Source organism: Colius striatus, chromosome 3, assembly GCF_028858725.1.
Source record: "Colius striatus isolate bColStr4 chromosome 3, bColStr4.1.hap1, whole genome shotgun sequence".
NCBI classification, from domain to species: Eukaryota; Metazoa; Chordata; class Aves; order Coliiformes; family Coliidae; genus Colius; species Colius striatus.
The window spans coordinates 1,044,064-1,056,264 of NC_084761.1; the positions used below are offsets into that span (position 1 = coordinate 1,044,064).

At 52.0% G+C, this 12,201-nt stretch overlaps 1 protein-coding gene across 1 annotated transcript in view; it reads right to left on the reverse strand.

Moving 5' to 3' along the window:
• DNAAF8 (dynein axonemal assembly factor 8) overlaps positions 1-12,201 on the reverse strand; it is a 96,016-nt gene that overhangs the window by 7,718 nt on the left and 76,097 nt on the right. Inside the window, exons 26-29 of the mRNA XM_061991926.1 lie at positions 8,940-9,135; positions 4,696-4,790; positions 2,998-3,118; positions 473-690 (exon numbers count right to left, since the gene is read on the reverse strand). Coding sequence (XP_061847910.1) covers positions 473-690; positions 2,998-3,118; positions 4,696-4,790; positions 8,940-9,135 — 630 coding nt within the window. The remainder of the gene's footprint in view (positions 1-472; positions 691-2,997; positions 3,119-4,695; positions 4,791-8,939; positions 9,136-12,201) is intronic.

A 12,201-nucleotide genomic window follows, 5' to 3' on the forward strand; every position in this document is an offset into this window, starting at 1 on the left:
GCAGCAGAACATAACATGAGAGCAGCAGAACACAACATGACAGCAGCAACTGTGCACTGAGAGGGGAAGGGAATAAGATGTGCCACAGGGATGTGCCATTCACATGAAGGATCCCTGGAGAGATGCATAGCTGAGGTGCTGAGGGCCATGGGCTACTGGTGGGCTGGGCAGGGTGAGGGGAGGGCTGGGACTGCAGCAGCTTCAAGGGCTTTAACAAGCCAGATGACTCTGGGATTCTCTGCCAAGGTGAGGTGACTGGGAGTTAGTGGAGGTGCAGGAACACAAGGCGGGGAGCAGCTAGCGAGGCACACGCTGCTCACCAGTGGCATTAGAGCTGAGATGCAGTGCTGTGCTAATACTGCTACCAAAGCACATTTGCTCAGAGCCAGCCTGGATTCCTTAGCACAGCATGGCATGGAAAGGCTCTTCTTTTGTGCAAGGCAAGCAAAGCACAACTCCAGGTGTTTCGTACCTTTGCTGCAGCGCCGAGCTCTGCCCTGCAGAGTGTCTCAGAGACACGGTGAGCTTGTGGGGCATCCAGGACAGTCAGGCGTGCTCCAGTCACCAGGAAATCCCTGCCAAGAAGCTGATCAAGCAGCTCGATGTAAGGTGGGTGCTCTGAACCCCGAAGGAGTATCTCAGGCAGCACGAGGCAAGTGGTTTGGCAGAGCTGATGGAGCAACGGCCGGTCTGGTGGGGAAAGAGCACAACATGACAGAGGCTTGCTTTATATCTACCCCCCAACAGCTGCTAGCCCTCTAAGGAACTGTCCCCTGCCACAGAGAAGGACCTGGAAGATGAGAGGCACTCAGGCACTGCTGTGGTGTGGGAAGTGTCAGAGCCGTGTGCCTGCGTGGCTGGAGACCAGCAGGCAGCAGCACTGACCCCACTGCAGGAGTCAGCCCAGGACGAGGGCTGGTTTGCTACAGAACACAGGGGCTGTTTCATTCCGTGTCTTCCGAGCAAAGGAATCCGTTAATCCAGCTGCTTTGATAATCCCCGATGTAACTCTCATCAGCATACACGACTCTCAATGTACTTCACATCTTCCCCACGCCAAATCCGAGCCGGTTGTTGGCGGCAGCTCTGGGGTGACTGAGCAAGGCAGAGGGGTCTGTGTGTGTGCAAGAGCTACCTCTAGTGTTGGAGCTCGGGCCAAGTGACTGATGCGGCTGCCTCGCTGGAGGCACGCACTAGATGGTGCTTGACAGCTCGGAGATCACGTGTACTTGCTTTTCCAGGACAGTAACTCTCTGAAATACATTTTGTGAGACACAAACACGTCAGGGCTGCACACTGCTTTCCTTCTGGCCTCCCCGTTGGCAGCTTCAAAGCAGAGAGATCCTCGTTTGCTCCCAACACTGGGCTCTGCACAGCCTGCAGGATACCTGGGCTCTCCCTTGTGAGTGCTCCAGCCACTGCAGACCTGTGCCACACCTGCTCCTTCCCAGCAGCAGCAAGGGATGGCAAATGCTGCTGCTGCTGTCAGCAACGCAGGATATTTTGGGCTGGGAGCACCTGCAAGTCTCCTCTCACAGCAGCTCTGTGCTCTGAACCTGGCTGGAGCTCACACACCCCCACCAGAAACACCAGGGTGTGATCACATCTCTGCAGCTACCCAGGCACGTGCAGAACAGCCTGGTCATCTCACATGCAATGGCTTGGGAATGTCAGTAATGTGGTGACACAGCTCTCACTGAAGGCAGCAGCTTCAGCCTCGACACAGTCACTCCCTGCTGTGTCAGTAATGTAAGAGAAGGAGCAAGTGTGCAGTGTAAGAGAAGGAGCTTGCAGGAGGGTTGGGGGTTTTTGTCAGGAAGCATGCACAGGGCTCAGCCCAAAGCCAGCACAAGACAGTAGAAAGAACTAATTAGCAATTACCTTGGGAAAAATCCTCCTTCAGAGACCCTCAGCACAACAGTGACTCTGTGCCTACCAAGCAGTGATGCCTTCACTAAGGCAAAGGCCTTGCTTTACCACCATGCCCCCTGCACCTCTCCTCGTGCTGCCTCGTGCAGCTCCCACCACAGGGTCAGTGCCCAAAGGTTCTGTCTCAGTCAGGGTTTAAGGTGGGAGATGTCAGTCTGTCATTCTCCAGCATTGTTATCCTATTCTGCTGCCAGTCCACAACAACCCCATGGCTTTACCACTGGGATCAACAACTGCAGCAACCAGGTGTAGCACAGGAACATTTTCTCAGTGTCAGTCCCACCAGAGCTCAAGCTACAGGAATGAGAATGACCCTGTTCCAGACACATCTGCTCTTCAGTGAACACCACAGGGATGCTCTACCTGGTCACTGCTGCTTGAGAAAGGCTTGGGATCAACCCACAGCGTCCCAGTGTGGAAGGATGAGTTACATCTCCTGCCAAATAGTGCCTGTGTTGAATACAAGCCTATCAACAGAAAAGGCCCAGACAAACTGTGGGCAGCTGAGGGAACTGAGGGACTTGCTAAAGCCTCAACTGCAAATCAGATTCAGACCAGTGATAACTGGAGGTTATCTACCACCCTGTGATTCTGTGAAGTCATTTTGCAGCTGGCAGCTGTTCAGCAGCCAGTGGGAACTGAATGAGATGTCTCAGTCCATGCCTGAGAGTCAGGTGGCCCTGCTGCCCAAAGCACTCCCTGCAGAGATTGCCATTTACCTGCCAGGAGGACAGAACACCCAGGAGGGGCCCAGCTGGGGAACAGCAGCATCGTGGAAGTTCAGCAGAGAAAGGTGCTGCTGCTGCTGCTGCCTGTGTGGGCAGCACTTGCTCTGCTGCTGACAAGGTCAGTGCTTCTGAAGAGCCCCGTGGTCAAACCATGGCAGCAGTGGCAGTGCAAAGGCCTGGCAGATGAAGGGTTAAAGGGCTGGACTCCACTGGAGCTGTTCTTTGCAGCTCAGAGTTGTCTCTTCCCTTCTGAGCTGACATCAATACCAACTCTTGCTGCCACCAGATGGTTTGTCTTGCTGTCCAATTAATCCATAACAAGGGGCAGGCAGTGCCTTACCGAGGCTGGGTGGCTGCTCAGAGCCCGGGACGCAGAGCTGCTCTCCTCTCCCCCGTGGTACCAGCTTGCGCTGCTGCTTCATTTCCAAACTGAGGATGGGGTCACGTTTCAGGTTGCAGATCTGCAGGAGGGAAGGGAAGGGAACAGAGGCAAATCATGTGAACACCAGTGTCTGAACAGGAAGGATAACACTCCTTAAGTATCGATTCAGGCAAGTGGCAAAGCTTTTGGCCGTGGTGTGTGTGTAAGTGCCGGCCTAGAGAGCAGTTGGCTTGTCTAGAGCCAGAACAACAGTTTGCATGCTGGGGCTTCCTCCACTACAGCATCTTGTAATCTCTTTAAAGGTCTTGGATCCAGACACACTCCAAAGCAGGGTGGCTGTGGTGCTGAGGGACATGTGGTGGATGTGACAGTGCTGGGTTTATGGTTGGACTCGATGATTTCAAGAGTCTTTTCCAACCTAAAAGATTCTGTGATCTTTCTAAGATCTCTGCTCCCAGCTTCTCAAGGCCAGAAACCCAAATCATGTGAGTGTCTGACACCTTTACCCAGTGCCACACTGGTGGCTAATAGCTCCCTTCTGTCTCTGAATGAACTGGCACATCCATGCACCCCAGTACAGCACAGCCATGATGCCCTGCACTGAGTTGCAGAGGCAGAGCATCCACATTAGTGAAGCATATCACAGATGTGGCTGGCTGCTTCTGGTTGCAGAGCTAATCTCCTTGGGCTGTTTCAGCTGCGTCACCCCTGTGCCACGTGGACACAGAAAGGCTGAACAATTCCCATCCCTTGGTCAGGGATAACCCGACCATTTCTGCCTCTGGTTTTGGGAAGAACTTGATCAGGGTGGAAATGACACACAAAACTGGTTGAAGAGGAAAGACCTGTTTCATTTGAGACATTGCCACATGACTGATTTGAATCAGAGACCAGCAGCACCACGGTGTGAAGGGCCAGATGAACAGGAGTGGGCTGCACCAGTAAGCCTCTGGGCACTGCCTGCAATGCAAGCCAAGAGGTCAGTGTCTGAGTCTGTGTGCCTCTGTCTGCAGGCAGGGAAGGATCACAGAATCAGAGAATGGTGGGAGTTGGAAGGGACCTCTAGAGATCATCTAGTCCAAACCCTCTGTTAAAGCAGGTCCCACCTAGATGAGGTCACACAGGAAAGGATGCAGGCAGCAGCTCTGTGAACTGCCTGTACTTCGATGCAGTAACTGAGAGCCCATCGTGGCCATTGCTGCAGGCAGTTCCTCTGCTGGCAGGGAACAAGGACAACCCCCAACAACCAGCAGCTGTCCCACTTCACCTGGGTTCCTGAATGCTGCATGAGAAAAGCTGGTCAAAAACACCAGCCCCTGGGCCAACCCTGTGTTAGCAACATCAGTGGTGTTGCTGTCCCTCCCCACCACCTGCTTCCAGTGCAAGGCTGACTTGCTGGAAACTTTGCTTCTAAAGTATGAGTCTGGATCCCTCTTGAATTTACAGCACAGCTCACTGGGCAAACATATCTGCAACAGCACTTGTGCACTGAGACTGTCTGGGTCAGTGCAAAGCCAGGGGAGAAGGAAAACTCAGCAGCTGGTGAAACACAGCAAAAAAGGCATTATTCAAAGCATAACAGGAGAGAGGGCAGAGGATAGCAGGGCCAAAGCTCTGGCACAGCAGGATACGTCCCAGGAAGGGGCAGAATCCTACCTTTTCCTCCTCTAGTGTCTGAGACTCAGCACAGCACAGCCCTTCTGGGAAAAACAGCTTCATATCCTGCACAGCTCTTTGGTAGGATTTGGAGCCTGAGAGATAAACACAATGAGAAGATTCTCTCAGGCCATGAATTAAACATTCTCTAGACTCACACTCATCTTTCTGAGGCTGATGATGTGCAACTTACTAATTGCTTCAAAGGCCAGCTGTTCTGTACAGTAATAGCAAACATTTGAAGCCATTCTATTTAGAACAGTTCCCATTGCCTTGGTGTTTGGATTCTGTCCTGTTATCACTCAGCTGCTGCTTCACGTAAACAAGACTCTATTTCCTAACACTGCAGTCAAGGGAATTGTGTTAAGGAGCCTGTGAAACCTTTAATACCAGCTCCAGTCAGTCTTCCATTGTTGTTCCCTTGCTGCTGGATCATGTCAGGCTGATCTTATTGAATGGGAAGGAGCTAGTAGTTAGCAAAACAAATGTGCTTAGTAACGATAATACAAGTCCCAGATGTGCTGGGGGCTCTGATGTACCACAGAAGTCAGACTCAGCATGAGGCATTGATGGCAGCAGTATATTTTCCTGTTTACCTGCAGTCAGGAAAGGTAAATTGAGGCTGGAACAGGTACAGAGAAACGACCTAAGGATCACAGAAGGAATGGAGAATCACCTGAAGAGTTCAAAGTAGAAGACCTTCCCTTGTTTGACCCAACATGAGAAGGAATCTCATTTCTGAGAAACACAACAAGTGTAGAAAAGGTCAGAGAAGGAAAAAGAACTACTTGAAACTAAAGTACAGGTATTGGCACAAGAACAAATGGATGCAAACTGCATATGACTCCAGGGAAGGCTGAAAATGCAAGAAGGGGTGTAGCTATTGGAGCAGGGAGCTTGTGTACCAAAGGGAACACACAAAGGGGTTGTCTGTGAGGGAATGAACTGAACTCAGGGACCTGAGAGGTCTCCCCAGGCCTAGCATCTGGCTGTTTCCCTATAAAGCAACAGTGTTATAAAGCACTGCTCTGAATGGTTAGAGATTTGTGGGTGGAAAATGTTAGAGGAGGAAAAGCTACTTGTGTGTAACTGGAGTTCAGATGGATTGTCAACGTGCTGGCACAGATCCATGCTCCTGGGATACACATACACAAGGTGCAAATAGCCTCTGAAAGATTAGCACCTTTGCAGGCTGTCTGTTCAAAGAATCATGTCTTACTGCTCTTAGAGCACTCAGCCCTGGTTGAACTTCATAATTCTAGGTATTGCATAGCCAAGGTCCTTAACAAAGTAGTTTCCAACCCCAAGACTGCAGAAACCACCAGCATTTGAGTTGTGTTGGATCCTTTCTGTACCTCTGTGTCAAACCTTCCTTGCTGAAACCATTGGTGCCATTACAGAGGACACAAATGTTCCCAAAGCCAGAAACACTTGAACGTAGCTCAAGGTACAAAACCACTTTAACTTTGCTCAAGGTACAAGACTGTTTAAGATGCTCATGGAAAAGATCTTGGAGTTCAAGAAAAAGCACTGTCCAGTGACTTCCTAAGACCCAGAAGGGAGGAGTGCAGGTTTATCTCTGCAGCTGACCCTCAGAGTGTTAAAGCTGCATTACTTGGTTCAGTGATGTCACTGGAGCTTGGTCTTCATCTTACTGGAATGTCCCCAGTCACTCTGGGAGGAAACAGACAACTACAGTTGGCTCTGCTTCAGCATCTAGAGACCTTCCTCAGCTGCAGCCAAGCTGAGCAAGCTTAGCATTTCCTCCTAGGGAAGGCAGGTGGTCTTCCACAGTCCCCCAGATGATGACTTAAGCACTGATTAAGCTCTTCCTGCTTAACTTGTAGGTAAATGTTTCCCCCTTGCTGGAGCACAAGCTCTCAGAGGTGCAAGGGGTTATGAACACTCCTTTCCTTAAGGACAGACACTTCCTGGCACAGCAGCTGGGTCAGAGTCTTGAGTCATTGTCACTGCATTGTCCTTGCATCCACTGCCTCAAATGTGTGCAAGGGAGGCTTTGTGGGCTAACCCAAAGTGAGGCACAGTGTGGTCTCTGAGGGCAGGTAGTGGCCAGCTGGTGCAGCTCTGTGCTCAGCCCAGTCTTAGGAGGCAGGGATCTGAAGGGAACCCCTAAGCAGACATCTGAGGGTTTCTGTAGCACAGTGAGCTCTTTGTGACTCCTGGTGAAAGGCAGGATGAGGCTCAGCTTCTCTTGCTAACATAAGCCAACCTGTAATCAGTTTATGTTACACTGGGATGCACTCTAGCTGTAGCAGGGGTATCTAAAGTTTTGGGTATATATTACCTAGCTGAGATTGATGAGCTCTCATCCTCAAGGCAACATGGATGCACAATCCATTAATCTTAAGAGCAGGGGAAGCAGGGGCTGACAGTGGAAAAGTCTTGGCTGAAGAGCCCTGACCATTTCTTTTGTGCAGGTAGATCCTGCTCACCACTCCCACAGATGAGATCCTGAGAGCAGTCATGGTGAGGCATCTCCCTTGGCTCAGTCTTGGTCCTAAGGATTATGATCACATTTGATCAAAAAAAGACTGATCCTCTCCTCCAAGGTGAACATGATGGGTGCCTCATTCCCTCCCAGCTCTCCTCAAAAAGACCACTTGATATAGACAGAAAGAGGGAGTGACTCAGGTCCAGGGAGGTTCTGCTGCCCCTCTGCTCTGCCCTGCTGAGGCCTCAGCTGGAGTCCTGTGGCCAGTTCTGGGCTCCCCAGCTGCAGAGAGACAGGGAACTGCTGCAGAGAGGCCAGTGCAGGGACACCAAGGTGCTGAGGGGATGGAACATGTGTGTGAGGAGGAAAGGCTGCAGCCCTGGGGCTGTTCAGCCTGGGGAAGAGAAGCCTGAGCTCAGGGGCACCTCAGCAGCACTGACAAGTCCCTAAAGGCTGGGTGTCAGCAGCATGGGGGACACTTTGTTCTGTGGTGCCCAGGGACAGGACAAGGGGTGATGGACATCAGCTGGGACACAAACAGTTCCCCTGGCACAGGAGGAGAAAGTCCTTTGGTGCTGAGGTGAGGGAGCCCTGGCCCAGGCTGCCCAGGGAGGGTGTGGAGGCTCCTTCTCAGGAGGTTTCCAACCCCAGCTGGACACGTTCCTGTGCCCCTGAGCCAGGGGAAGCTGCTGGAGCAGGGGCTGGGGCTGGGGCAGCTCTGCAGGGCTCTGCCAGCCCCCACCATGCTGGGATTCTATGTTTCACAGCATAAAATACCCCAGAAAGAGCCAAATAACACAATGGATCTCAACAGGAACGTTCCTGTGGCAGCTGGAGGCACACACTGCCTGCCAGCCCACCAGGACTTATAGAAACCATTGCTTTCATTATTTTCCTCTTCCTTTAAGTACATGCAGCACAATCAGTACCACACTGAGGAAATCACTGCTCATGGGCTGTGACCTCATGATGCTGAAGGAACTTTTGGACTGCATCCTTCCCTCCTTGGGGCCACAGCCCAGGTCCCCTCCAGCAGCACCTTTGGTTCTTTAAGCTTCTCCCTCCAATACTTTTCCCATCCTTCCCCCACAGGCTCAGCTCTCTCCCCCCTCACCATACACCCAGCAACACCCCAATTCCCTCCCTGCTGGAAGATGAGCTGGGACTGGCTCAGCTGAGGATCCTGGTGTGACCCTGCCAACGAGCCAGCTGGCAAACACCTCTCAATGCAGAGCAGCTGAGTTTCCCTGCCCTCCTCAGTCCCAGCAAAAATTACCTCTCTTTAACCAGATTACCTCTCTTTAACCAGATTACCTACCAGATTACCTCTCTTTAACCACTCATTACTGTTTAGAGAAGCTTCAATACCTTAGTATCTTGGAGCCTTTTATCTCTCTGTGAAAGCTGGTTGCAGGAGGCCAGTGAGTTAGGAAGTTACCAGGAGGGGACTCACAGGCAGGGAGAAGACAGATGGATTCTTGGGGATAATTACAAACCAACCAAGCTGAAAGTACAAAGTGACCAAGCAGCCAAGAGATCAAAGGGAAATCTGTTCTGATGGAAGACAGATCTAGGGCTGTTCTGGGAAGAAACCTTTCTGAAATGTGTCTTCTGGGAGAACATTTCATAGCTTGAGCCAGGCTCAGCTCAGCCACCAAGAAGCAATGAAAGCTTGCTCAGAAGAATGCTCTGTGCTGCCTGCCAAGGTTAGGTCTGCACTGACAGGAGGGGTAAGAGCACATCATATGTTTCTTTTCCATTGGCATATCTGAGCCTTTGGCCTTTTACCTACCATAAAACCCATTTTGGATTGTGCTGGTGCCATACTGAGCCCTCCAAAGGCACGGATCTAGTGCCTGAGCTGCTTTAGGATCCTCAGGCCCCAGTAAATCTATCAGCTTCTTCACAGCATTTGGCCTCTGAAGACACAGCACGAGAGCAGTGCCCGAGGTCAGGTAGGTGCAATGAGCTTCTGCAACAGCAGGATCCTGAAAAGAAATGAGAGATGGAACAGGTTACAATGAGCAGTGCTGCTGAGCACTGGCTCCATGCCCACTTTCCTTTGGCTAGACCCATCCCTGCTGGAAGCAAGCAGCTCTGCCATTGCTGCTGGCTTTCTCTCCTCTTTGCAACACGTGTGGCAGTGGTCTCTGCAGGCACTTTCCAGGGCATACACCATGGCAGAAATGGTTGTGATGCCCAGCAGGTACAGGGAGGGGTACTTCCCACCTGAGTGCACTGAAGGAAGGGTTAAGCCCTGAGCCTAAGCCCTGGCAGCCTGTGGTTTCTGTCCCTGTGGCCATTGCTCAGCCAAGGGGAGTTTTTACACACACAGACAACTCCAGCAGTAATTCTTCACAACCCTCTGCAAGGAAGGAAACAAAGCTCAGTTCCTAAAAGGCAGGAGAGCCCTGTGCTGTGACTCCTGCTGCATCCAGAGGTGAAGCTCACCTGCAGGGGCAGGGACGAACCCCAGCTGCTGCTCTGCACTTGAGCTGTTGCTTTACCTTCAGTGTGACATATGGGGAGGGTGGGAGCAATGGACATGGACAACATCAACAGGGCCATAAATGCTCTGGGAGAAGGAGCCACATTTAACTCTTTGGCTGGTATAAAGGGATGGACAACTAACACCAGAACGTACCTTTCTGAATTCACACCCACCCTGCTGCTAGAGCCCAGCTTCTCCCACAGGCTGGTAGAATGGCAGCCCCTAGCTAAGATAAGGACTACAGAGTTCAAACAAGGAGCCTCAGAAGCAGGGCACTAGATGGGGGGCTGAAAGCAAACCATCCATCCTCCTGGCTTTGCCACTGATGCATTGTGCCCCTTGCCAAACTTCCCTACCTCTGCTTCTATTGCAGTGTGGTCAGTTCAGCCTGTAACACTCCTGAGCAGAGATGTTCCTCTTGCAGCTGCACAGGCCAGCACCCTGGGATCCTTATTTTAACTGAGGCTAAATGGTGATGATAACTAGCAACTGCTGCCCAAGCAAGAAGGGTTCAGTGTGTTGGCTGGAGACAGACATAATGACTGAGATACACAGGGAAAGGTGGCAAGTGCCTGGGCCAGGGGGCTGCCAAGGGGCAGCAGAGCACTCATGGCCTTGCTAAGTGTTTTATCATAGAGCCATAGAATCCTTTGGGCTGGAAAAGCCCTTGGAGCTGCTGGAGAGGGGTGTGAGCCCCTGTGCCAGGCTGCCCAGGGAGCTGGGGCAGTGCCCAGCCCTGGAGGGATCCCAAAGGCGTGGAGCTGAGGTGCTGAGGGCTGTGGGTCAGTGCTGGGCTGGGCAGGGTGAGGGGAGGGTTTGGACTCAGCTTCAGGGGCTTTTCCAGCCCAAACCATTCTGTGATTCTCTCCATGAACATCTATCTGCAAAAGAGATCATTGCACTTGATGATCTTAAAGGTCTTTTCCAACCATAATGACTCTAAAACACCACACTTGAGGACACAGGATCTGTTCAGTGTAACAGAATCAATGAAATGATTTTGTTGCAGAGCTTCCAGACAATGCCTTTAGAGCTACACAAACCCCCTTTGCTGCTGTTTCCCATCTTTCAGTTGTTTCCCAGCAAACATTCAGGCTTTGGGTTGAGGAGGGTGTTGATTCTAATTGCTATCAGCAGAGGCAGAGACTCAAGGTGACTCTTTTCCTTCTGATAGATCCTCACATCTGCTCTGGACTCTGCCAGTCCAATGATGCCTTTATTTATATCCTCCTCAGCCCTGGCTCTGAGCTGTGTCCTTGCTGACCCCTGAGCAGCTGTGCTGAGGCTGCACACGTGCAGCTGCCTCCATCAGTGAGCAATTTTGTGGATGCACACAGAGAGCAAGTTCCAGCTGTGTGCTGGCTCTGGGGGAGTCACAGGATTACAAAGCAGCAACATTCTCCTTCCTCCACTGTTAGAACCATGAAGTCAGCAAACTGGAATCATGGACAGCAAACTAACCACGAGGCAGCAGGGTGGCATGGTGGGCAAGAGGCCAAGGGCAGCCTGGGGGCATCCAGCAGAGTGTGGGCAGTGGGGGGAGGGAGGTTCTGATGCCCCTCTGCTCTGCCCTGATGAGTCCTGTGGCCAGCTCTGGGCTCCCCAGCTCCAGAGAGACAGGGAACTGCTGCAGAGAGGCCAGTGCAGGGACACCAAGGTGCTGAGGGGATGGAACATGTGTGTGAGGAGGAAAGGCTGCAGCCCTGGGGCTGTTCAGCCTGGAGAGGAGAAGCCTGAGCTCAGGGGCACCTCAGCAATGCTGCTCAGTCCCTAAAGGGTGGGTGTCAGCAGGATGGGGCCAGTGTTTGTTATGGGGTGATGGACATGAGCTGGGACACAAACAGCTCCACCAAAACACAAGGAGCAAGTCCTTTGGTGCTGAGGGGAGGGAGCCCTGGCCCAGGCTGCCCAGGGAGGGTGTGGAGGCTCCTGCTCAGGAGGTTTCCAACCCCAGCTGGACACGTTCCTGTGCCCCTGAGCCAGGGGAAGCTGCTGGAGCAGGGGCTGGGGCAGCTCTGCAGGGCCCTGCCAGCCCCCACCATGCTGGGATTGTGTGAGGTAGGACTGGAGGGAACACACTGAGTTCCCAAGGCCAGTGACCTGCTACTGCAGGCAATTGTATCAGGCAATCCTCAACAGAATGATCAGGTCCCAGTGTCAGATCAAGCTTTCTAGCCAGCATCCAAAAGTACAAAGCTGCTGGCTGAGGAGAAAGAATAGAAAGGAGATCCAGCCTCCCTGGGCAGAGCTCCCTCTGGGAGGAGCTGCTTCTCACAGCCTCAACACCACCAGGTCGTGCTGGGAGCTGAGGGGACAATGTCAGCTCTGCTTACTTGGGCTGTACTTTGTAATTAATATTAAACCTCAGACAAAAAGCATTACCACCTCCCCTGTGATTACATAACCTCCACCAGCACAGCAACCCATTCTTTATTGTATGCCAGAGCTCTAAAAGCTACTCAGAAGCTGGATGGCAGTACTCAAGGTGAAAAGGTAACCAGTGTCTGAAATGATGTTGCTGAGGTTATTTGGCAGCGTGGATGGAGTTAACACATTTGAAAGG